Source organism: Corylus avellana, chromosome 6, assembly GCF_965113065.1.
Source record: "Corylus avellana chromosome 6, dhCorAvel1.hap1.2, whole genome shotgun sequence".
NCBI lineage: Eukaryota > Viridiplantae > Streptophyta > Magnoliopsida > Fagales > Betulaceae > Corylus > Corylus avellana.
In genome coordinates this window covers 27464577-27491365 of record NC_142495.1, presented here as the reverse complement: position 1 = coordinate 27491365, position 26789 = coordinate 27464577, and the positions used below count along the sequence as shown (strand labels likewise).

Genomic DNA, 26789 nt, shown 5'->3' with positions numbered 1-26789 from the left:
TACTAACTACCCATGTAGCACTAACATAAACAATGATAATAACTACCCACTAAGCTACTATACCCCACTTCCTTGATGCGTACCCTTCTAGTAATTACTCTATGATTTTCACTATCATTTGCCGCCCATTGAAGAGGAACCTTGTCCGCAAGGTTGTTGGTTGAAACATTATTGTTGTTAGTTCGACAAGATGAGCAGCTCTTCCTCTTTATACCCTTTTTTGCCTCCCACTGTTTCTGCATCACTTTCTTCGAAAATCATCATGCATCTCATTCTTTGCACAAGCTTCAATGAAAAGCACTTGGGGTTTTTGGCACCGGTGTCCCGGCGTAAACCTCTCGTTACACCCGAAACACAAGTGCGATGTCCCACATTGCTTGGGCATGGAAAAGACAATGTGTTTATATGGAATATATTCTCTCTAAATGGTATGAGGCCTTTTGGGGGTAAACCTAATAATAAAACCGTGCAGGCTTGGCTCAAAGTTGACAATATTATACCATTTGGAGCAGGGGTGTTACATATGGTATCAAAGCCATAGTCCAGCCTGAAATGGGGGGAGCGTGCACAAGCTCATGAGGGTTGCCAACGAGGAAGCTAATCCTAAGAGGGGGTGATCGTGACGTCCCACATTGCTTGGACATGGAAAAGATGATGTGTTTATATGAAATATACTCTCTCTAAATGGTATGAGGCCTTTTGGGGGTAAACCCAATAATAAAACCGTGCGAGCTTAGTCCAAAGTGGACAATATCATACCACTTGGAGCAAGGGTGTTACAACAAGCCTTTCTCTCTTTGTTTCTGCATCTCTTCCCATGAGAGCTTCTTAACATCTCCATACGAATACGTCCGTGGAGCAGGTGTGTTGGATGTCAATTATTGCATGGTGTTAGCTTGTTGTTGCTTCATCCCTTCATCTTGTGCAGTCCTTCGGTCTTTGGAGAGATTATCATCTCTCATCTACGCTGGCTCAATTGCATCACGAAGAGTTTTCGGCTTGAACATCCTAAGGGCAGACACAATTTCCTATTTTAACCCTCCAAAAAAAATGCTCCAATGAGTGCCTTTTGAGGCCATCCATCCACTTGGTTTGCCAAACGCTCAAATTCTTGTTGATACTCTCGCAATGTCCCATCTTGTTGTATCCTTGAGAGTGCCTCGACATAATCCTCAACTTCGGTAGGACCGAATTGGATCAATAGCTCTCTTTCAAGCACCTCCCACATAATGGGCAACCGTTCCTCCTTATACACTTTTTTATCCATTGCCACCATTGATTGGCTTCACTTTCTAAATGAAAGGCCGCCAACGACATGCTTTGATCCTCCGATGCCTGTTTGTAGTCAAAATATTGAACTACCTGGTCCAACCGAATTGTGGGATCATCTCCCGAATAACGGGGAAAATCCAGCTTAGCAAAACCACCCGACCCCTTGGATCCATTCGAATGTCCAGAGGAATTTTCCTCGGCCATTTAAAATGACCCATTCTCCTTTGTTGCAGACAACTCGCTCCTCTCGAGAGACTTGGAAAATAATTCTCTAAGCTCACGAAAATTGGACTGTGACTCTGCACTCATCTTCTACATTCCTTCTTTTCAGCTCTTGCATTTCCAATTCTAATTTCTTGAGATGATCATTGCTAGTAGCCATGCTCGAATACCAATTGATAGAATCCCACGATAAATTAAACAGAAATATGTAGATAATTGATAGATAATGAACTCCACTTAAGGGTTGAAGACAAACCACAAATACATAAGTCAGATTACAAACTCAATACCCCAACCAATCTCTAGACTCTTGGTTTATACTAGGCTTAATTACAACCCACTACTCACAACACATTTAGTAACCACCCATAATACACACTAGCCCATAACACATAACTACCCACTAACATAACATAACAACTTAATACTAACATAAACAAGGATAATAACTACCCACTAAGCTACTACATCCCACTTCCTTGATGCATGCCCTTCTAGGAATTACTCCATGATTTTTCACTATCATTGGTATGTTACGATCCTAATGTCCCACATGGGTTAAGTCTAATTTTAACCATGTATATATATATAAGCTCTTGGGCACCCTTCCCTTGCAAGCCGGTTTTCAAGGGTGAATTCTACCCAAGGTTTGTATCATTTGGTATCAGTGCTAGCCACCATGTTGAGGGGTTCAAGTTACGAAATGAGCGATATATGGGCTAGATTAAAATACTGATAAGTGAGTGGAGCCACCAAAAGAGAAAGGGATACCATCGGGTCAGTGTCAATAGAGTGAGCCACTGTGGACGTCGGCCACAGAAGCATGGTAGTATTTTACGATCCTAATATCTCACATGGGTTAAGTCTAATCTTGACCATGTGTATATATATATAAGCTCTTGGGTACCCTTCTCTTGCAAGCCGGTTTTCAAGGGTGAGTTATACCTAAGGTTTATATCACAATATGCTATTTTCTTCCAACTTGAACATGTAAACGGCACCGAGCATAAATCGGCACCAACCCTTGACATGCGGATCTGGATTTCCTAAAATTCTTAAATAATTTGAGTTTCTCAAATTCTTAAATCTGGCTGTCCATTATATCTAAGGGTTAAAACAAATGCCACATTTTATGGTCTTATTAAGGAAATGAAACAACTCCTATTTTCCAGATTTTTATTTTTATTTTTGTCAAATTTATTCTGTAAAACATATGAGATCAAAAGCTGTAATTCTTTTTCCAAAATTTCTTCTGCGAAATGTATGAGATCAAAAGCTGCAAATTCTTTATTTATTTTATTTTATTTTTTCAGAATTTTCAGAAGTTAAAAAAGCTAAGATGTTCTTTCACTTTGACATGAGAAAGAAGAAGTGTCAAGTTGTTTTTGTTGTGGGAGGGAAATGAGTTTTACGTTGTTTTTTGTTTTGAGAGAGAAACGAAATAAATAAATTACTTCTACAAAAAAAAATAAAATAAATAAGACTATTTATGCGTTGCTTTTTTATTTTGGAAATATAATGAGTTATTTTGTTTCCCTAATAAGACCGGCCCTAACAGGTGACATTTGTTTTAACCTTTATATAATGGACAGTCAAATTTAGAAATTTGAAAAACTCAAATTCTTTAAGAATTCTTGGGGATCCGCATAGAAAAATGATAAAAGCATAATTTAAACTTAACTTTGGCCAAATTTTTCTCTTAAGTTTTTTTTTAAAAAAAAAAAAAAAAAAAAAACTGTTTGTGGAGGAGAGAGAGAAAGCCTTAAACTAGAGAGAGAGAAATTTGATCTAAAAGTTAGGTCAAAGTTGAATTTAAGTTGTTATATCACTCCTTATCCGGATACCATAAATAAAGCTTGACATGGAAATAAGTAATTGTCAAAGCAAAAAGAAATTAAGAATATTTGAAAATATTTTGGGCATTCGTAGAGCAAGGCGGTTTTTGTAATTAAAGAATTTCCTTTCATAGCGTATGTCTATTTATTTACTTCATGATTGACCTGATTTGCTGCTACATCTGCTGGATTCGTGGGATGTTGCTGCACGATTTGCTGGGTGCGTGTGTATGCTAACAAATTCCGCACCTGTTACTCGATGAAATCGCCTATACATAAGAACGTTCCCCAGCTTTTTTTTAATTCAAAACATTTAAAACATTCCAGTTAATGTGAGTTGTACTTTGTAAATATAGTATAGTGCAAATAGAATGATACTTTGGGGTAAAGTGTTATTTTTACGAATTAGGATCTCAAAAAGTGAAAAGATAAGATCCTATTCCGTTATTTACACCTATTTTATCCACCAGTAAGTATTAATAATAACAGTATTTATGAGTTGAGGAGTTTAGGACACCATTTCGTGCTCTAGATAGCTCATTACAAGTCTTTAAGGCCAAATGATATGGCAGTTTTACTATTGCTTTCCCAGTTAGAACACTGATTTAAAAAAAAAAACACGATTGAATTCCTGTTCTCCCTCCGTTTCTTCTTGATTGTATAATGTCATTGGACGTGTTTAAAGCTAATAATTTGACCAGATAGTTATGTTCAATTATAAGCCAATAATTTCTGCTATTGCTCTTAGAGCTAATGGTTTTAGTATAAGACTGATGCATTGTTTCAATAGGTAGTTCAATCAATTGGAGATTATGTTTTATGAAGCGGAGATTATTAGTTCGAATTTTTCTTTCTCCTCTCCTTATACGGACATGTAAAAAAAAAAAAGAGACTGATGCTCATATATAGAATGTGCCTCATCTCGAGGCATCGAAGGCCTCAAGGGGCACCAGTGTTAACTGTAAAACACTTCTAAGCTCTAACTTATTACATTGTCTATAACAAATGCCATGTACATATCGCAGTTGGATCGTAATACAATGGTCTCCTAACCAAATCTGTAAAATAGCAGCAATTAAATAATATTTGTATTTAATTACCAATACCACAATATGTGAATTGCTCGGGTTGGTTTGGGATTGTAGTTTTAATAAGGGTGCATTTGGAATTGCGATTTTACAAGAATAATTTGCATTTTTAAAAAATAATGCAAAATGTAAGGCTTTTGGCATTGCGATTTAAAAAGCACATAATCTAAAATAGGAAGAAAAAAAAATTGATATTTCTATAAGCAGGCTAGAAGGTGCTTATTTGAAAATGCGCAAATTTAAACTAAAATCACGATTTCGAATAATAAATATTTGATAAAAAAATATTTTTTATCATGTTTTATCAAACGCCTTTATGATTTTAAAAAGCGATAATTTTAAAAAATACAATTTTTAAAACCGCACTTATTGAAACTACAATCCCAAACAGACCCCAAGTGTTTTGTCCTTTTATGAATTAGCACATTTCTTGATCAGAATCTCATAAATTTATCAAACACGTGAACCAAATTGTTGGTAATATATATTTCATTGCTTGTTATCAAAAATAGCACCAAGCTCATACTTTGATATGGTATTTTTCCCATCATAAAATCTCAATTTTTTTTTTTTATTAGATTTTAGTAATTTTGTTGTTGGGATTGTTAGGAATTTGAAAAACAAATTGTAGGAACCCAATTATTTCTACCATTGAAAATTGAAAATTTATGTGTGTTTTGGGAATGAGTAAACCAAAAAAAAAAAAAAATAGTCTAAGTGGAAGAGACATAAATTAGATGGAAGACCTTTTTATTTATATAAAATAGGAAAATGCTTCATTTCCTCTTCGGGTCCTTCTCTCATCCTCCAATTTTTTTAGATCATCATTGGATGAGTGGATCACATGACTTCTATACATGGTGTTGGATGGTCTTGGGCCTCTCTCAACCCCAAAAGCTAACTCAAAATATGAGGTTTTTACTCACACTTATAAACTGACCGACAACCTCTTCTACAATTGATATGGGATAACCCCAACAATCTCTTCTTCACGTATCGGGCTCTGAGTCGAAGCAGAGACAACTCGTTTCTCCTGTGGACTGTTGGGCCGAGACTTGTTAGTGGAACCTAGGCTCTAATACCAGTTTGGTAGTCTTAGGCATCTCTCAACCTCTAAAGTTAGCTCAAAAGAGGTGAAGCTTTTTACCCCTCACACTTATAAATTGACCACTAATATCTTTCACAACTAATGTGGCATAATCCTAACAATGAACTCTACAAATTTAATAGTGATTTTAAAAAGTGAGAAGATGTGAAAAATAAATAAATAAATAAATAAGGAGAGAATGTGCAACACTCGTGTTTTTTAGGAGCCAAGGTGGGAATTGTCTCCCTTCTCATCCATGTGTGAATACATTTATCATCATCTAGGTATAAGGTTGTAAAAGATCAAGGCTACTCTCGAGAACGGGTTAAGCTCGATTCATTTATTAAATTGATTATTCATAAACACAAACTTATGCCCAGTATAAGTTAATAACTGGGCATAAGTTTGTATAAAACTTGGGTCGACTTGGTTAATGTACTTAACAAGTACTTATGAAGCTCGACTCGTTAACTCGCGTGTGTGTGTGTATATATATATATATATCTATTAATATAACTCGTACCAGAAACTCTATTTATTTATTTATTTTTGGTGTACAGCCAAAATGTAACTCTTACGGCCAAACCGACAAACAAATATTAATTATTATTATAATTATAATAAAGGAAAGGAAAACGAAACCTCGTAGATGTCGTGTAAAAAACTACCACCACTTGGAATCGGATCCTGGAGAGATACTAAACACAACGAAAATCAATCCCTACCGTTGGTACAAGCACTCATCAACGGCCGATAACGTTCAGCTCCCATCGAACATTCTAGACTCTCTAACAGTAAAGAACCTATATATACTCAACCCTAGCGCCTCTCCCTCCCACACAAATCAAAAGCTAGCAACATCTCACTTTTTCACACCCAAATTCTCTCATCTCGTAGTTTCTCGAGCGTCCGATCTTCGCCGGATCAATGGCCGGAAAGGGAGATGGCCCCGCTATCGGGATCGATCTCGGCACTACCTACTCTTGCGTGGGTGTGTGGCAGCACGACCGCGTGGAGATCATCGCGAACGACCAGGGGAACAGGACGACGCCGTCTTACGTCGCCTTCACCGACACCGAGCGGCTGATCGGTGACGCGGCCAAGAACCAGGTCGCCATGAACCCCACCAACACCGTCTTCGGTGAGTCTTTTACGGTTTTTTTTTTTCTTGGAATTGTTCTTGCATATGGTTTTCTATTAGATCTGGAAACGAGGGGTATACTCCCATTGTGTTCTTTGTTGATAGTCTTAAACGTGCCGTCGTAGAAGTATTTATTATCAACGACGTTAGTTGTTGATTTTATTTTACGGGGATTATTTTATAGGACTTTTGGATCCATGTGCATTAATGGGATTGTCGTCTATAAATTTGCATCTGTGGGGTTATATGAGTTTTGCTGTGTTAGATGAAACCATAATATTGCGATGCTATATTGAGGTTAATGACAAAATTTCTGGTTCTTTTTATGAATAAAGTTTGGCTTGAAGCTGTTAGATTTGAGTTCTTTTTAAGAATAAATTTTCTGCTGCTTTTTAAGAATAAAGTTTGGTTTTTTAGTATTTATAGTTATGCATGATGCAATTTCATGTTGCAAATTCTTATATTATTGACGACGATGAAAGTTTTACTGGATAATAAGTTAGAACATAATCAAAGATACTTTTTTTCTTTGTCAATGAGCAATATGGTGTGGACCGTGTGGTAGTTTTAATCGGAGTCCATGTGGGTGCTTTTTTTTTGGTCGTGTGTGTGGTGGATGCTTTAGTGGGTTTATCAGATTTTTATGTTTCGTATGATTCTGTCCTGTATATGTTTGTTATTGGATCCTGATGTTGTTTTTGTTTGGCGTCCACAGATGCCAAGCGTCTGATTGGTAGGAGATTCAGTGATGCCACTGTTCAGAGTGACATCAAGCTTTGGCCATTCAAGCTCGTCGCTGGTCCTGGTGACAAGCCCATGATTGTGGTCAACTACAAGGGTGAGGAGAAGCAGTTTGCTGCTGAGGAAATCTCATCTATGGTCCTCATAAAGATGCGTGAGATTGCCGAGGCCTATCTTGGTGCGACTGTGAAGAATGCAGTTGTGACTGTCCCGGCTTACTTCAATGACTCTCAGCGCCAGGCTACAAAGGATGCTGGGGTCATTGCCGGTCTCAATGTGATGCGTATTATTAATGAGCCAACTGCTGCAGCCATTGCATATGGTCTTGACAAGAAGGCGAGCAGCGTTGGGGAGAAAAATGTGTTGATTTTTGATCTTGGTGGTGGTACTTTTGATGTCTCACTGCTCACCATTGAAGAGGGTATCTTTGAAGTGAAGGCCACAGCAGGTGACACTCATCTTGGTGGGGAGGACTTTGACAACAGAATGGTGAACCACTTTGTTCAGGAGTTTAAGAGGAAGAACAAGAAGGATATTAGTGGTAACCCCAGAGCACTTAGAAGGTTGAGAACTGCCTGTGAGAGGGCGAAGAGGACACTATCATCTACTGCTCAGACAACCATTGAGATCGACTCATTGTATGAGGGTATTGACTTCTATTCAACCATTACTCGTGCGAGGTTTGAGGAGCTCAATATGGATCTCTTTAGGAAGTGTATGGAGCCTGTGGAGAAGTGTTTGAGAGATGCAAAGATGGACAAGAGCACTATCCATGATATTGTCCTCGTTGGGGGTTCTACTAGGATTCCCAAAGTGCAGCAGCTGTTGCAGGACTTCTTCAACGGTAAGGAGCTTTGCAAGAGCATTAACCCAGATGAAGCTGTCGCCTATGGTGCTGCTGTTCAGGCTGCTATCTTGACTGGCGAGGGTAACGAGAAGGTTCAGGACCTGTTGCTATTGGATGTCACCCCTCTGTCCCTTGGGTTGGAGACTGCTGGAGGTGTCATGACTGTGTTGATTCCACGGAACACCACCATCCCCACCAAGAAGGAGCAGGTTTTCTCGACCTACTCCGACAATCAACCAGGTGTTCTGATCCAGGTTTATGAGGGTGAGAGGACAAGAACCAGGGACAACAATTTGCTTGGAAAGTTTGAGCTTTCCGGCATCCCTCCAGCTCCCAGGGGTGTTCCTCAGATTAATGTCTGCTTCGATATTGATGCTAATGGTATCTTGAATGTTTCTGCTGAGGACAAGACCACTGGCCAAAAGAACAAGATCACTATCACCAATGACAAGGGAAGACTGTCTAAGGAAGAAATTGAGAAGATGGTGCAGGAGGCCGAGAAGTACAAGTCCGAGGATGAGGAGCTCAAGAAGAAGATCGAGGCCAAGAATGCTTTGGAGAACTATGCATACAACATGAAGAACACTATTAGGGACGAAAAGATCAGTTCCAAGCTAGCCCCAGCAGACAAGAAGAAGATTGAGGATGCAATTGAACAAGCCATCCAATGGCTCGATGGCAACCAGCTTGCGGAGGCCGACGAATTTGAGGACAAGATGAAGGAGCTCGAAAGTATCTGCAACCCCATCATAGCCAAGATGTATCAAGGTGCTGGTGGGCCTGACATGGGTGGCGACATGGATGAGGATGTTCCTCCTGCTGGTAGCAGTGGTGCTGGTCCTAAGATTGAGGAGGTTGACTAAGAGCTGTGATCCGCTCTTTGGTTTGATGATGGTGATATTCGGTTCTGTTTAGATTTGGTATCTTAGTATAGTAGTCGATTTATGAAATTTTGTGGATTTTATATTTTGGTAAGGGCTTGTTTGGAATACCAGGAGCCCGAGGATTATTATATTTTTTGGAATTCGTATTATTTAGTTTTTCGTATCGGTATTATTAATTATCTTGGACATCCTGAGATAATGGATTGTGTAGCATCTTTTCCGGTAGCTATATGCTTTTTTTTTATATTTGCTTTAAAGAATAAAATCATTAATTACCCTGAAGTGCCAAATTGTAGGTATGAATTAGGAGAGCTTTCACCTATAAATTACATTATGGACGATGTAGGTTGTGAAGCTACTAAATTACTCGGAGAAAACAAAAAAATAAAGGAGGGGGGGGGGGGGGGGGGAGGAGGTGGAGGTGGGGGTGGGGGTGTTGTTAAGCTACTAATAAAAACAAGGAAGGGTTAAACACTTAATACTCCTAGGATTTATGAACTTTATTTTTACCTCTGAAATTTTATTTTTATCACGGGACTTACCTGGAGTTTTGATAAAGGATCAATTTAGTCCACTCGTTAGTTGACCGTTAGTTGATCGTTAAGACCAACATGTGGACCAACCAGATGTTGACATGTGGCACTTATTTAATTTTTTTTTTAAATTAAAAAAAAAATGTACTTAAGGAAAAAAATTGTGGGTGCCACGTGTCAGTCTTAACGGTCAACTCACGGATAGACTAAATTGGTCATTTATCAAAATCTCAGAGGGGTCTTGTGATAAAAATGAAACCTCAGGGAGGTAAAATAAAGTTCTTAAACTCTAGGGGGTATTAGATATTTAACCCTAAAAATAAAAATATCTTCAACAATTTTTGGGATTGATTGAGACTCTAATTATTCAAAAGTTGAGAATTTTTTGTTATGAAATTGTGGCCCATTTATAAAATTATTTAAATATCAGTAAAACAAAAAAGTTATTAGTTTAAAATTAAAATTTAATGTTTCAGTTATACAAATGTACGATTTCGTAACATGAGATTTTCTAATTTAGAGTAATTAAAAGAAATTTCGAGAAATTTCAATCCAATAAAAAGATGTGATGTTGAAAATACGCTCCTTTAAGAAGTATATTTATTGTTTGGATAGGTTTTTTTCTTTTTTTTCTTTTTTTATGAAAATTATTGTTTGGATGGTTACATTGCTAGTACAAGCGCGTTTGACTGATTATGCTCAAGTCAACATGGGTATAAGCCGTGGGTGCTAAACGTCCTTGGAAAATTTGGACCCCAACAGGGAAATTTTAAAGCTGGCTTCTCTCCTACCTAAGTTCAGAGGGGAACTCTGAATTACTGGTAGAACATTTATTTTTATGCTATGGGCCTATAGCCTATGGGCAAAATCAGACCATCTTTTCTCGAGAACAAGCAAAATTTCATATGGATATGAAGAATCATCCAGAATACAATGGAAGGAAGCCTTGGCTATCCTTGGCTATCATTCACACTCAGCACTCGGTAGGCCATGCCCATCTGGCAATTGGTTTGGGCTGATGGAAGAATGCAATACAATTATAAGGTCTCAACAATCCAAGTTAAGCAAAAATCACAGTGATAACATTCCCTGATACAAATTTCTGACTAAGAACCAAAAGAAAAAAGAAAAAATAATATGTTCTATTAGATACTTTATCCTAGACCACTGTAGCCTGATACTTTTTTGACAGCCTCCTCTTCCATTTCCACAAGTTGACGGCAGAAAGTTTCAACATCATTTGCCTCTTCCTTCAACGTGAACCTAAACCCCTTCCACTGGAATTGGCTGCAGCCATCCTTCAACACTGGACTAGGGACCTTCCCCAGCACATCAAATCCATTGCGATCAATAGAGAGCGCATATGCATCCTTGACAAGACAAATTAGACCAGTTAGTTATTGGTTTGGGCAAAGGCATTTTTTAAGTCTTAAAAAATTATGGACCATGCAATTCCTGATAATGGAATTAGTGTCCATGCATTTCCATTATAGCAAAACTAATTAGCAGTAAAGTCATGTGAGTAACAGGAATAAATCAGTGAGCAAATTAATGGCTGTTAATTTTCTCCTGTTGTGGACTGTCAGGTTTCATAGCAGGTTGAGAGAAACAGTAATTAAGAAACAGACACAGGTACACACGCAGCATCAATTGTTAAGGGAGAGATGCAATTTACTATGACAACCCTCCAGTCTGTTGTATGACAACTCAATCAACAGGATTTCTCCTCAAAGGGACAGTAAATTATTCCATAAGAAATAATTTCTGTAGCCAGCAATAATTCTGATATTGAAACTGCAGCAATTTATTAATCTTTTCATTGTAAAAAGCAGCAAAAAAATTCTACAGAGAAGGATAAAACCACCTTAGCTTACATAAAATTAACGGAATAAATGGACACCAGCTTTAGTGGGCTAATGCAGCATTGCATGCATAGTAACTTGTAGAATAGTAAATGTTTAACAAAAGTGTGATATTAGTTAGAGTCTTACCCTTGCATTTGCATTGAAGTATACAAAACAAAAGAGCATCAAAGCTCTACGCCTTGCTTCACTTTGATTAATCCCATCAATTAGCCTCGAAGAGAAGCGTGCTGCACAAAATACAAATTTAACATGTAATTAGAGAAGTACGGATGCACAAAAGAGATATTAGTCTCATGCAAGTATATGCATGCCGTTGTGCAGAAGATGATAACCATCTTCTCAATGTACTTGTGAATATGAACTGACCTAGCGGATCTGCTTTGGATGCTCGTATATCTTCCAGATCTACTTCAAAAGTGCCTCCATTGCCATCAATAAACATGGAGGAACTGGACAATAAAGATCTTGAGTCAGATGTAATTGGCATATGAGAGCAGCGAATGTAGCACACAATTCAGGAGTTCTGCCATATTGTATAAAGGACATGCACAATATCAAATTGCATGATCATCTAATTCTGTATGCAAATAAGTTTTGCCAGTCTGCTATACAGGGAAGACCATGTATATATCTAAATGCATGACATATACAAAGAATCACAAACATAAATGTATGTACATTTATTAAAACAAATGATAAATTAGAGACAGCATGGACCAAGGTATAAGACAAACACTGGCAGGCAGTTTTTCTAGGTTGGTGAGGGTAGAGGAACAGTAAAGGCCAAATGAGTAAGTTAAGAATATGAAAAAGACATTTTCCCTCGAGTGGAATCCAATTGTGAAGTTAGAACTTCTTTCAGGACTGATACAAAGTAATTAGACTCCGACATATTTATGAGAACAGTCATTATATGCAGTTACTCAACAAACTCAAACTCAAACCAAACAGTACAAGACAAAAACAATCCAGAGTGGAAGTGGTCTACCTCAAATTGAACTTATAAATCACATATTTTTCATCCCCTTCCAATAGCTCCTTAAGGCTCTCACTTCGAGATGTAGAACTAGGATTAGATGAACTTAATACACCGGAAACCGTATAACTGCACTCACTCATTGCTTTCTGTTCAGATAATATGACTTCTCTAAGGCTTTCTGTTGCAGACTGAGCCTGTAAAATGAACAAGACAATAAAAAGTCAAAGATGAAACTGTATAAAAACCACGATACTTGAACAAATTAGATCAAACTCTTATTTGAAAGTGAAATGCTAATCAAGGCCAGAAGAATCCTGACAAGGTGTGGCTCCACAATTAGGTGATATATTGAACTGTAAGTCCTTTTGAGGAACAGGTATCGGAGCTAAATTAGTCAGCAACAACAACAACAAAGAAAAAGATATAGATAAATTAATAAGCAAAGAGATTGAATTTCATGACAGGAGAGTTAAACAGCTCAATAAAAATAATCAGTACTAGAATCTTTGAAAAAAAGAAAACCATCAATTTTGAGCCAGCATGTTTCATTACAATTGAGGGTGGAGTTAGGACTACCTTTCCATCTTTAAGAGGCTCTACATCCCCAGTCAAAGCAACCCGAGCTGGTAGCTGCAAGGAGGTCAAAAAATCAGCAACTTTGCTTACTATCTTAGACAATTGCTTAATAGATACACAGTATAGCTACATGCCATACAATTCCAATCTAATATGATATGACTAGATTATATTAAATGTTTTAGGGAAATGAAAGGAAGCCTCCAGGGAAATGAAATGTTTTAGGGGAACAAGAAGCAATCTAACTAGATTAGTTAAACATGAAAAAGAAGTGATGCAACTTCAAATCGCCACTAACCTTCTTCATCGATCTAAGCAAGCTTGACAGTGGTCCTGGGAAGGGACTGCTCACGGCAAATGAACCACGTTCATCAATGATTGTGTTCTACATAAGAAAAAGGAACAATTCACCATATCTGATCTTTCTTGGGGCATACAAAACTAAGTGCATAACGGAGAGGACTTACCACATTATGAAAATCATCTTCAGGCACCCAAATATATGGCTTCCCTCTTCTGAGTATGTACTTAACCTTTGATGTGTAGATATCCCCCTTACTTAAACAACCATACAGAGGAATCAACAAAAAACCCATTAACTGATGTACAATTATAACGTTGCTTCTCATCAAATAAAATTAAACACCCATATTAGTTTCAGAAAATAACAGAGAAAGAAAACAAACGACAATTTTGAATCGCATGTTATATGTTATTTGGTTTATGAAATGCTCAGCTCAACTACTACAAAAAAAAAAAAAAAAAAACACGTGTATAAGTGTACCAGACTCGGTCAAGAACACCTATAATGATTTTTGCTTCATTTTTCTTCCACGTTTATTTCAAAGAGGCATAAAGAAATTATTATTATTATTTTTAAATTAAAGAAAGCCAATTGTTAGAGCAGGGAGGGTACCTTCCTTTGGCGTCAGCTTTAATGGTATTGAGGTGGCCTTGCCAATTCGACGCCAATATGCTCTGCAATACCTTTTCGTGATTAATTTTAACAGTTTAAAGCCACCAGAAGTTGAAGATAACAATGGGCGAAAACAGATAGCCAAAGTAATGCTTCGAATAGTACAGTTAAATAAATCAACTCTTAAGTTCTCAGAGAGAGAGAAAGAGAGAGAGAGAAAGAGGACCTTGCATTTCTCTGCAAATGTTAGCATTGTTGCCTTCTTGCCCTTCATGACTCCGTGGGTTTCGCCACCTCGCCCCCCAACTGCTCGATGAAATTACTATACGATTTTTGTGTTTGTGCGCGCGCAGTAGAGAGAGAGAGAGAGAGAGAGAGCTTTGGGCTGGGTTTTATGCCTTTAATGAGTGGGCCGGTAAGGGTTTTAGGGGTTACGGCGGGAGATATAAGCATCTGCGAGCACTTCCCTGTCGTTTCATGAGGTAAGCTAAACGGTATGCGGTTTATTGAAACTATACGACAACCATTTTCCCCCAATAGGCCGTTGAAACTTCATGATTCTTTAAATTTTAATTATTATTTTTAAACCAAGTAATTATAATTTTATACGTTAGCATTTACAAATTATGCTGTATCTTTTCTTTTTAATTTTTCTCAGCTTCATTCCAAATACACTGAATAGTCCTTGACCACATATGATCCTTCCATTTTATACATATTAAGTAATTATCAAATTATTTTAAACCTTAGATAATTAATTAATTATTACATAAATGCGTTTTGAAACTCTCAATTTATATGAAATTTTTATCGTACCTCGGTTATGTTTGATAATATTTTTGAAAAAAAAAATAGTTTTAGTTAAAAAATAAACCTTTTATATTTGAAAATTGTATATTTTCCCATGTTTTTTTTTAATTTTATTTTTTATTATCAAAGCAAATATTTTTACAAATAGTTTAAAACACAAAATACTCCATAAAAAAAAAAATTATAAATTTATATCCTTTTCTTGTTTGTAAGAATAAATTGACAAAACAAATTATACCTTTTCAAATAAAAAATACAAAAGCATAACCGCACCGTAAAAGAATTGTTATGAAACATGATTAGGATTCCTTACAATTTCAAAGAAATTATAAATTCTTAAATTATAGAATTTAGGTCATTTCCCGTTATCAAAACATTGCAAAAATGTAGCAAGTTATCGAGGTAGCTAATAAAAAAATAAATAAATAACCCAAAATAATGTTTTTTGTTTATTTTTTTTTTTTACATGTCTACACAAAAGGAAGAGTATGAATTCATACTAGTGACCTCCGCTTCATGAGACGTGGTCTCCAACTAATTGAGCTACCCTTTGAAGACTTTTGATTTAAAACTTTTTTACAATATAAAAAGCAAAAACTCTGTGAAAATATGTTCAATTATTAATCATAACATGCTACATTTTTAATATGTAATGTTTGATGCATATAAATAACTTAAATTTTATAATTTCTTTAAAATAATTATCAGGCAAAACAAGCTTGAGTATCCTTTGAAAAAAAAAAACCTGGAGATCTAATAGAACTGTAAAAACACTGACAAGAAACAAAGCAAGCAGGCGAGCATGGAGTCGGAGTGGGATCCATTGGACGAGCCACTGTCTCCGCCTCGTTTTTCGTCGGTATTCGAGAGGGATCGACACGTGGCGTACATGGAGATGATGTACCAGCTGTTGCCGTCGCCGTACGAGACGCAGGAGGTCAACCGCCTCACCCTCGCCTACTTCGTCATCTCCGGCCTCCACCTCCTCTCCGTCCTTGATCGCGTACCTCTCTCTCTCTCTCTCTCTTCCCGTTTGCTAGGGTTTGGTATTACAACTTTGACGATATATTTGAAAATTTAAAGGAATCTTTCGCTTTAGAGAGTTGGATTCTTGTAGTTCGTCTTGTTCTTACTTGGGAATTTTTGAGATATTTGGATGTTTTTAACATTGGTTTTGAAGATTTCCCGCGTTTTCATGAATGTTCTGATTTTGAATTGTAGTGAATAATTCAGATTGAAATAGAAGAATTAGAATTAGATTTGGGATTTTTTTTTTTTTGGTAAAATCTACTTTTTTATTTTTGGCTAATTATGATTTGTTCAGTATTTCGGTGAATTTTATCTAAACGAGTCTGAAAAGTTAGAAATTCATAATGCCAACAATTTTTTGGATTTGGATTTGACTAGATATGTGCATTTTCGTGACCATGTTCCTTGAATGTGCCTAGTACAAATACTTGCTGCGGAGCATAAAAATCATACTTACAAAAAAAGCATACTTACAAAAGATAATGTGAAGCATACTTACAAAAAAAGCATACTTACAAAAGATAATGTGAAGCATAAAAATCAAAATTTTACTCTTCCTTTTTTTCTTTTTCTATGCATAATGACTCGAAAGAGTGATAGGGATATCGTACTTGTTTTGTTTTTTGTTTTTTTTTTCCTCTCTTCCTGAAGACATAGTATGGTCTGTGATGATCGTATATTGTTAGCGCTTGATTATCTTCACAAGCACATAGTTGAATTGAACGATTTTTTTTTTTTTTAAGGAAAAAAAATAATGGACAGTCAGTGGATCATCTTCTTTTCCATGCTATGTGAAATACCATATTTAGCAGTGTAGGTCGGATGTGGGTTATGCCTCTTTGGTGGTAGATCTCTTCACTAGTTGGAGAGCGCAAGGTGGTAGGTTTCAGCTTGATGCAGTTTGGAAGATGATACCATCTTGCCCTATGTGGTGTCTTTAGCTTCATTCTTTAAGACTCTATCATTTGGCCGCCTTGGATTTTAATATTTCGAGTTTTCATGTTCTTTTATATTTATTTTTTGCTTCTAATTATGTGTCTCTCTTGTATACTTCACGTGTAGTTGGGTTGCATATTTGCGCTTTTTAAGGAATTTGTGATTACTTATCAAAAGTTTTGTTGTATGTGTATTTTAGGTTGACAAGGAAGCGGTTGCTAGTTGGGTTTTATCCTTGCAAGCTCACCCAACAAATAGAGCTGAACTGAATGATGGTATGGGCTTGCTTGCTTAGAAAACTGATATAATTTAATTGAACACAATATATGTAGTAACGCTGGATTGTCAGATAAGTGCATCTATTATCTATATTTTCTGGGAGTGCTTCCCTTTCCAGCATGTTTACTATAATTTAATCAAACATCATATTGGTTTCCCGCAGGAAAATTTTATGGGTTCCATGGTTCTAGAACTTCTCAATTTCCTCCAGACAATAATGGGGTATAAACAAACAGATCTTACACTTATAGTTTGTTCTAATTTCTTATCCATCTATGTGATAAGATGATTTTGTTTATGCAAAAAGCTGACAGTTACATATATTGCCTTTGCCTTTTTTCTTTTTTATCTAAGGTTTTGGGTCACAATAATAGTCATCTGGCAAGTACATACTGTGCCCTAGCCATACTAAAGATTGTTGGCTATGACTTCTCAACTATTGACTCTAAGACGATATTGACATCAATGAGAAACCTTCAACAGCCTGATGGAAGGTAAGCTTTACACCTCTTGTTCTTGGATCACTTACCCCTTTTTCTTTGTGAAAGCTGACTACTGTTAGTTCTTCACAAATATGCACATACTGTTTCCTTTAAATAAAACATGTGAAAAAAATTATTTGCATGGAGTCCAAACGTTTATCTTGTTCTATAAGGAATAAACAACAAAAGGAATGCTTTTGAATGCATACTGACTCAAGTAAAGGGTATAGGTCGTACCTCTAGTCTTTCTTTAAACCACCGCCCTTAAGAATGTGGTTATGCTGAAAGGAAATTGATTTGCACTAAATTTTGCTTTGGTTTTTCCATCACCCCCCATCCAACATAAAACCCTTTATTTATTGTAAATTTGGGATCATCCCCCTGGCATGGGATAATTCCGAGTCTTTCATGTTTGACAGTTTTATGCCTATCCGCACTGGGGCAGAGACAGATCTTCGCTTTGTATATTGTGCCGGTAAGGAAACAGATCTGTAGGCATGTTTTATCTTAGCTGTTTCAAACCAATATGCTCTTTGATGAAATATATTGTTGTATTAGCTGCCATCTGTTTTATGTTGGAGGATTGGAGGGGCATGGATAAGGAGAAAGCGAAGGAGTACATAATAAATTGCCAGGTTTGTATAGCAAGTGCACTGTTGTTCTTGGCTGTCTTCTTTCTTGCATTCATTCTGGATTCTTGCAAGCTATGATTATTGGTGCACATATACTCAAATTCAAGCGATGCTGTTCTTTCAGTCATACGATGGTGGCTTTGGATTGATACCTGGTTCAGAATCTCATGGTGAGTCCAAACAAATTCTGTATGATTGTTAGTTTATGTTCTCTCAAATTTTTGTGTCCTGAGCTTTGAACTTATGTTTGCTACTTTATAAACATCAGTTATAAATTTGAGTACTCTTCCAATGCTTACGTTCAAATCTCTTTATCAAGAAAAAGGGAAAAAATAGTCTATCAGTGTTTGTGTCTTTTAAGGGTCCTTAGAGTTTCATTGTGCAGTCAAATAAATATTGGCTTTGAGGAGGCTAAATAAGCAAAAACTTGCAGCCATAAAGGCATTGAAACTTCTGAAAAACGGGTTTTCCTAGTACTATTTATAGGTGTCCATATGGACCCTTCAATTACAGAAACGATCTGCTACTATGACTTTGAAGAGGCCACTTTGCGAATTGAAGTCAGATGTCTGTTAGATCGGGACTGTTAATTGGTAAATTAAGACAACTTTAACTAAGAAGAGTGTCTGGCTTGGAGAGGAAACTGTTCTTATTTTATTATGGATGTCGTTACTTACTTTCTATTACATCTTACAGAACCATTACCCTCGATTTCCTCTCAAAATCTCGTGTCTGATTTATATCACAGCAGAAAAAAATAATAATAATAATAATTACCTTACTCAAAAAGCATCAGTCTTAAGGGTATGGTGTGTTGAAATCATGTTCTCATGCATTTACTATTATTAGTATTATTTCCTCCCTTTATTGTCTTATGGGTTTGGTGTGTTGAAATCATGTTGTTACACATTTTATTTTTATTTCCCCCTCCTTTATTCCCGTATCATACCTTAGTGACAGCTATGCATGATTTCATTGTTTCCCATTTTGATTCTTTGGGTCAGTATGTCACCAAAATATTTTCAGAGATCCACAATAGGGTCTATTTCTTAAAGTGTTGCAGTTTGACCATTATCCCTTTAAGGAGGTTGATTATTTCCACCTTATTAACATGATTTTGTTTTCCTCCTTATGTTCTTTTTCTTTTCTTCTTTTTTTTCTTTTGGGGGGGGGGGGGGGGGGGGGGGGTGCGGCAGCGGTGGTGACAGCACTGACTACTCACAGTAAGTTTATTTGCCCCCCACCCCAAAAAGGAAAAAAATTAAAATTGAAAACAAGCTTGTATCTGCATAAAGCAGCTCTTTGCTGTAGTTTACTTGATTTCCAGAGCTGGACTGCTTCTGATGATATTTACCAACAGCTTTTATTTTAGTGCTACAGGTGGTGCAACTTACTGTGCTGTTGCATCTCTTCGATTAATGGGAGTCATTGGAGATGATATTCTGTCTACTAGTGTGGCTCCTTCGATCATAGATGTGCCCTTGCTGCTGGATTGGATCTTGCAGGTTTATTTTTCTCCTCTTCTCATGGAAGCACCCGATCGTATATGCCTTTAAATTTGAAAAAAATTGACTGAACAGACAAACATAAAGGTCATTGTGACTTAAAAAATTGTGGAATGAGTAAAATGCTTATAAAAATTTTGCCCCAGCTTTGACATAGGACAAACAATGGTAGGCACTAAAAGTGTCTGACAACAGAACTTTTGGTTACTGGAATTTTCCATGGCAGTAGGTATTTGAGGGAAATTAGGGTTGCTTGGGTTAGGATTGTGGGGTAGAAAAGGCTGAAAAATAGGTTCTATAATGGTTTAACTCTTGAGTAATATGATGGGTATATTTTGGAGCTAAAATCTGACGACAAAGCAAGATCATAAGACCTGATTCATGGCTGTGAACATTAACTTGGGAGTTGTAGCTGATCTGGTTTTTTGAGTTTGGAGGCTAATAATAGGTGGGTTGTGCTGGGGTTTTATGGTAGGGAATTTAGAGTTCCAAGGGGAAGAAATCAAGTTCAGATTGTAGTCTTTGAAGACTGGATGAATTGCTGGGAATTAGAGAGACAAGAAGAAAAAATAGATCTTGGCATCGCACCTAATTTTCTTAAGCATCATGCCTAGGGTTTCTTCAGCATCACATCTCGATTAAGCTTGTACACAAACCTCAATAGCATAATTGTTGCAAAACTCTCATAAAACTTTTTCTGTATCTAATAGAAGGTTTTAAATCCATGTAAATAGACAACCCTTGCCTAATCCTAATAGGTTAACTAGACTCCTGAGATTTTGACTATTAAGCAAACTAAATAAATGGTAAAACCTACGAACAGAAACAGAATAATATGATAAACCCAAAATAAGATCCAATGGACCGAAACTTTAGCACGTACCCAGAAATTTTAGAATTATACCTTTACCTCCTAAATTGAATAAAATTATATTAAAACAAAACCACCAGTTTCTCTCTGCCTGCATCAGCTTTCCTCTTTGATCATTTCAATTTGATGTGTAATTTTAAGTGGTTCAACTATTGCCTTTTACTATAAGCTCGTAAAACCATTTTCACTCTTCTTCTCTGCTGCAGAGGCAGGCAACTGACGGTGGTTTTCAAGGTAGACCCAACAAAGATAGTGATACCTGTTATGCATTTTGGTGAGTCTAAGGAAACCATTTTGACATTTGACAGAGTAATATGGAGTTTTTCTACATTGAAAATATCAATGTGCTTGTACAGGATTGGAGCGGTTTTACACATGTTAGGGTGCTACAAACTAATTGATGAAAAAGCTTTACGTCGATTTTTGCTGACTTGTCAGTCTGAGGTAATGTTGCCTCTCCTTTTACCTAATAGATCTAGGTTAATTGCATATATTTAGTTAAGGTTTAAAGAAGATGTTTTAAAGGTTTCTAGCCCACTACCCATATATTTCCTTCTAGTTGTATGCCCAATGTGTAGGAATAATATGGTCAGTTGATCAGTCACATCCATGATTCATGGAAAAAAATTAGAGTAATGCTACTCTTCATAATCATTTCATACTAGCTAACTTGAAATGTTTTAATTGGTTTTTCTTTTGCTCTTTTTTTTTTTTCTTAAGTGGCTCACATGGGAAGCCATTTAAATACGCCACGTTGGCCAGTATGAAATGAGTGTAAATAGTAGCATTACTCAAAAAAAAAAAAGCCTGACATCTGTGAAATCTAAAGCCTGACCGTAAAGAATGAAGTAAACAGTCTTCTCTATCAACTGATTGAACTGCTTATGATTTGGAAGTTAAAACCAATGGCATACCCCTTGAATAAGAAACTATTGATATGATATTCCTGCATTTGCTAGATAGGTATTTTTAAGTATTTTCTTATAGCTAATAAAGTCTCTGTTGATATTCTGATTTTGTTGCTCAACTCTGTTTCTACACCAGTATGGTGGTTTCAGTAAGTTCTCGGGGAGTGTATTCCCAGGGCAAGTGCCAGATTTGTACCACTCCTATTATGGATTGACTGCATTCAGCCTCTTGGGAGAATCGGGCATGAACCCACTGTGTTTTGAGCTGGGAATAGCAGATCTGGCTGCCACAGGCCTCTTGATTTAACTTTCTTATTCTCCATTTCCATCTGGATTTGGTTGCATTGCCATGTCTAACTGGCAAGCAGTGCTTGGTTATTGAATTACAATTATATAATTTATATTCACTTGATGTATATTTCCCGTGAAATGGATGCACAAAACATTTTTCCCAACGTGTGAAGTATATAGTATGGAATTGCTCTATGATTGACTTTGTCAAGAGTGTAATGTTACTCTTTACACCCATTTTATATTGGTTAAAGTGGCGCCTAATACTTTTGGTTTTGTTTTTAAGCAGCTAATATGAAAAATCATTTAAAACATATTACATTAACTGATATGAAATGGATATGAAGAGCTCTTGTCAAGATGGTTATGAATGAATAACACAAGAACCCACCCAGAAAGACAAAAAAAAAAAATGTTTTTGAAAAAAAGTTGTGGGATAATGTTTCTGTTGCTACCATTGCCTGATTTGTGAAACTTAACTGCTCGTTTTGAGAGTCCATATTGTTTGTTTGTTGGTTTTTTTTTTTTTTTTTTTTTGGGCAAAATGCTGATCAATGATAATGGTTTGTTAGGATCTCTCTCTCTCTGTGCTTACGGCTCACATTCGATTCATCAAATTTTTTTTTTTTTTTACTTACCATATTTTAGCTATGCATTTTTATTATTTCATTTAACTATTCTCTCTCAATAATTTCTTTATTCTTTATTGAGCAGAGAGAGAATGTTAGAGATTAAAAAAATGCTTTGTTTTGGTCAACATTGTAGTAGTTATCCAGACTCCATATGCTTTTCCAAATTTTTAAGGGTCTGATTGGAATTGCGTTTGAGATGTCTAAAAGTATTTTTAACGCTCAAAAAGTCTGTTTGAAGAAAAAAGTACTCGTTTGGTAAAAAAATTAAAAGCGCTTTTAAAGGTCTAAAAAGCCTAAAAATGATCAAAACGTACTTCTGGCAAAAGCTTAAAAATAAAGTTCTTGTCCAAAAGCTTTTTGTGACTTAAAAATTCTATTTTTCAAACACAATCCCAAATAGGCTCTAAGCCGAACACAACTTCTTTTGCTTCCCATTTTAACATCCCCACTAGCCAAAATAACATTTGGCTAGTTGGAATGCAAATTTAGGTGAAAAATCATCCATATCTAATTAGCTACTTTAACCAACAAAAAAAGAATTGATAAGTTGCTACAATGCTCCCCAAATTTAGTAAGAATTGTACACTCACCAAATGTTAACTATCATTCTTTCTCCACTCAATTAGGGGTGGGCACGGGTCGGTTCGGGGCGGATTTCTGCAGTTTTCCTACCCGAACCTGCACCCTGCGGGTTGGAAAATTTCAACCCGAGTGTCTGGCACAAGGAACAAAATCCGCGCGGGTCGGGGTAGATCGGGGCGGGGTAGATCGGGGCGGGTTGGGCGGGTTGTGCGGGTTGTGCGGGTTTCTTTCTTCTTCTCTTTCTTCTCCTCCATTTTCATTTCTTCTGCAGATTTATCATCTATTTTCCTTCTAAACAAACAACCCAACAATCAGAAGTTGCTAAACCCCGAGATCTCTTGGATCCCCATTCATGAAAGAGTTCTAGAGAAGAAAAAAACCTGGATCGGCGGAGGTTGAGCGGCGGCGCAGATGAGAGAAGAGTCGTACGAGGGAGAGGAAGAGAGACGAGAGAGAGGGAGAGAGGCGAGACAGCAGAGAGAGAGAGGCGAGACTGAGAGGAAGAGAGGAGAAGGGGGAAAAAAAAAAAGTGGAAAGGGGGAGGCGGCTGGAGAAAGGTAGGGTTTTTATTTTTTAAGTTTATTTGATTAATGCGGGGCGGGTCGGGGCGGGTCGGGTCGGGTATCCGGGGGAAAATTTTATTATAACCCGTAACCCGCCCCGCCACGCCCGGGTTTGGGAAAAAACCACCCGTACCCGCGAAAAATGACTTAAAATCCGGCTTTTTCGGGGCGGATCGGTTTTGCGGGTTGGGCGGGTTTTTGCCCACCCCTACACTCAATAAAGAAATAATAGTTAAAATAGAAAGTGAAATGTAAGTGCTTTACAAAAAATCATCTCTATTTCCCTTGAAATAGAAAGATCCTATTCCGACCCATCAATTAACATAATGGAGGTCTTTTTTTTCTTTTTCTTGAAATTGAGAGATCCTATTCTGACCCGTCAGCTAACATAGTGGAGGTCTTTTTTTTTTTTTTTTTTTTTTTTTTTGAAGTACCATAATGGAGGTCTGGACTCATCTTTACCCATTGGAATCTTAGTAACTATTACATGTTAATAAGTAAGGCATATAGGTTAAAGAAGGTATCCTGGTCTTGGTCAGTTTCAGTCATACAGCAACAGTAAAATTATGCTAATTCCTGTTAAAGAGCTGATTAAGAAAAAAAGAAAAGGTAGTGCGTATAATGATTCTTCAAGGTGGACAACTTCCAGCAAATTACCACGAGAGGTTTTCACGGGCAATTGCATCCTTTGTTGTGTAGGAAAATGCCAAAAGGCATCATCTCCCAAGCCCCTTTCCCAATCGTGTCACCTTGTTGAATTACGCTAAGCCTCTTTTGTACCTAATTGGTCTTTGCGTTTAAATAATATTCCCTTTTTTTTAAAAAAAAAAAAAAACAGCAATAAAATAAGAAACTAGAGAGTAAAAGTAAAGGGGGGAAAAAGGGTTGGCCGCCCTTGAAAGAATTTTACAGTGCTCTGCTCGTCAATAACATCAGTTGGAACATCACTCACAAGAATGATTACAGGTACAAGACAACTCAGGAGACATGGAGATTGAATAAAACAAATAACCCCACAGGTCTCCCACTAGCATCATCAGACCCACCTCTCAACATCATGTTGCAGAGAATGTTGTCCCCCCGTCTCCATAATTTAACATACATTGCACAGGGAATAGGCTTTTCTTTTCTTTCTTTTTTAACATCCCCAAATACCGCAAAGGAAATAAGATAAACTCAAGAACCTGACAAGGAAGAAAAAATCTAATAAAATACAAAGGTGGGGATAAAAGAAGACAAACCCGTTTCAGTCTGGATTAATGGTGCTTAATGTCAATTGGCCTTCTTGTTAATGGGTGCTCTGAATGTTGAAGGTGAGGAAGCTAGAGGAATCACCTGTGAAGAAGTGCTTGAATGGTACTGGGGTAGATGATGATTAAGCTCTCTTTCTTTGTACTTATCAACAATGATTGTGATGAAAGACCCCTCTTCCTCATCTTTGGGAGCTTTATTTCTGTGTTCTTGAACAAGTTCATCACTCTCATGAACCTTTTCTTTAGCTTCTGCTGCTGCTGCTTCCATTAGTTTTCTTTTAAGTTTCTCCTCTGCATCCTGCAAGAACTTGAATTTTGGAGGAGGTGAGGACTTTATCCTGTTGAACTCTGCATCTTTGGCTGATTCAAAGAGAGGGTTGAATCCACCATGCTGGTTGCAGGAGTCCATAGGAGTAAGTGGGGGAGTGAAAAAAGGGGAAGCCAGAGGAGTCAAATATGGAGTCTCCACAGTTGGAAGCAAATCACTCAAGCTCCTGCTTCTTGACTCCTTTTCACTCTTATCACCCCTAGACTTGCCATCTTCAGATTCTAAATCCTCTTTCGTTTCCTCTATAATTGTGAAGAGGAATCTTGGAGGGCCTGAGAGGTCTTGCAGCCTCATAAACTCTGCCTCCATGCTATCCTCCCCAAAGGGTTTGAGCAAAAAATCCTTGCTTGACTGCAGCATCTGAAGCTGGGCTTCTGGTTCATGGACAAGGGTGCCTGTGGCTGCGATTCCTGCAGAAGAGCAAAGTTCTTGGGGATCCAAAGCTGCGTGCCTCAAAGAAGCAGACCTTTTCCAGCAAAACATGTAGAATAGCTCTCTTGCTGGGCTGCTGTAGTCATTTTCCATCTCTCTGTTGGTTAACCTCTTCTTCCACCACAATAAGTAGTAAAGCTCAGCAACAAGAGCCAAGAAAAGGCAGCCAAAAACTACACTCAGGCCAAGTCCTACACTACTCAAAGATTTCATCTTTCCTTCAAATCACATCACACAACTTCTGATCTTACCTCAAATCACTTGAATAAACATGCAGCTCAGCTTACTGTACAATATCCTAGCCAGAAAACCCATGAAACCAAACTATAGTTTGCTTGAAAAATCCTTTGATTCCAAGGAAAACTCTAGAAAGTGAGGAAAAGCGTACTACTTGGGATTCTGAATAGTCTCAATCTTATCTGAACAATGGACAGGCGCAAGAACCCAGATCATGAACTTTGACTAGAACGCAAAAGAAGTATCAAGCTCACAGCTTCTCTTTAGGAAAAAGCTTCAACTTATTGCCAAACAATATTTGTAAAAGACAAAACCAGAACACCCACCTGCAAAAACATACCAAAAAAGCTCTGTTTCTCTCTGATAATCACACTCCCGAATCATGCAGCATGATTGTAAAACTCCCCCTTTTTACTTTAAACCCATCAAGGCTAAACCACCATGCTGTGGACAAAGTAATCTTTTACTCAGAAATCAGAATTGTATATAACATTCTCCCAAAATAAAATAAAAAGATTCTCTTAATCTCAACAAAACCACCCCAAAAAAACTGGGAGCCAACAAAAATCATCCAATAGACTTCAGCCAAAAATCTGCAAATGCCTCTAATAAGAAGAGAAGGGGTCGCGTCCTTCGAGGGATGCTCACATGAGACCACAGGAGATCACAAAGAAATGGAAAGTGATGTGTCATTTAATAATCATATCGTGGGTGATTTACTAAAGTGCCCATTGGGAAAGTTTTCACACTGAGAATCAATGGTAGGCATTTTAACTTTTGTCAATGGCAATTTAGCACAAAATTAATAATTTTATTAATCTATTTATCAGCCTAGAGATTGTTGCCCAATAAATTTCAGGAAAATCGGTGATTTCAATAAATAAATTCAGAAAAAAATTGGTAAGATTCTGTGTGTGACTTTAAAAACCAAGTACGGATAAACATTTTGTCCTTAATTCAACAAATTAATTATGGTTATCATGAAAGGCAATTGTTTATAAACATGTCAGCTTTCGGCTTCAATTGCCACACC

The 26789-nt window shown here is 37.1% G+C and overlaps 4 protein-coding genes across 5 annotated transcripts; 2 read left to right on the top strand and 2 right to left on the bottom strand.

Moving 5' to 3' along the window:
* Positions 1-6330: 6330 nt before the first annotated feature.
* LOC132187244 (heat shock cognate 70 kDa protein 2) lies at positions 6331-9276 on the top strand. Its single transcript, XM_059601491.2, has 2 exons — positions 6331-6645; positions 7361-9276. The coding sequence occupies exons 1-2, from the start codon at positions 6432-6434 to the stop codon at positions 9094-9096; spliced, it is 1950 nt and encodes a 649-aa protein (XP_059457474.1). The 5' UTR covers positions 6331-6431; the 3' UTR covers positions 9097-9276.
* A 1303-nt stretch (positions 9277-10579) lies between these two features.
* On the bottom strand, positions 10580-14359 carry LOC148585131 (uncharacterized). Of its 2 annotated transcripts, XM_088517786.1 has the most exons (10): positions 14213-14359; positions 13987-14048; positions 13538-13628; positions 13369-13455; positions 13071-13124; positions 12814-12879; positions 12504-12688; positions 11882-11964; positions 11642-11742; positions 10580-11020 (listed from the first exon to the last, which is right to left on the bottom strand). In XM_088517786.1, the coding sequence occupies exons 1-10, from the start codon at positions 14258-14260 to the stop codon at positions 10805-10807; spliced, it is 993 nt and encodes a 330-aa protein (XP_088373912.1). In that variant the 5' UTR covers positions 14261-14359; the 3' UTR covers positions 10580-10804. The 2 variants fall into 2 exon arrangements, with proteins under 2 accessions (XP_088373912.1, XP_088373913.1); XM_088517787.1 differs by lacking the exon at positions 12814-12879.
* Positions 14360-15598: 1239 nt separating this feature from the next.
* On the top strand, positions 15599-21935 carry LOC148585130 (geranylgeranyl transferase type-1 subunit beta-like). Its single transcript, XM_088517421.1, has 11 exons — positions 15599-15799; positions 16961-17036; positions 17204-17262; positions 17395-17534; positions 17942-17997; positions 18081-18157; positions 18279-18324; positions 19535-19659; positions 20737-20804; positions 20887-20974; positions 21575-21935. The coding sequence occupies exons 1-11, from the start codon at positions 15599-15601 to the stop codon at positions 21743-21745; spliced, it is 1107 nt and encodes a 368-aa protein (XP_088373547.1). The 3' UTR covers positions 21746-21935.
* Positions 21936-24407: 2472 nt separating this feature from the next.
* LOC148585129 (uncharacterized) lies at positions 24408-26402 on the bottom strand. The gene has a single exon (XM_088517800.1). The coding sequence runs from the start codon at positions 25730-25732 to the stop codon at positions 24779-24781; it is 954 nt and encodes a 317-aa protein (XP_088373926.1). The 5' UTR covers positions 25733-26402; the 3' UTR covers positions 24408-24778.
* Between the last annotated feature and the right edge of the window lie 387 nt (positions 26403-26789).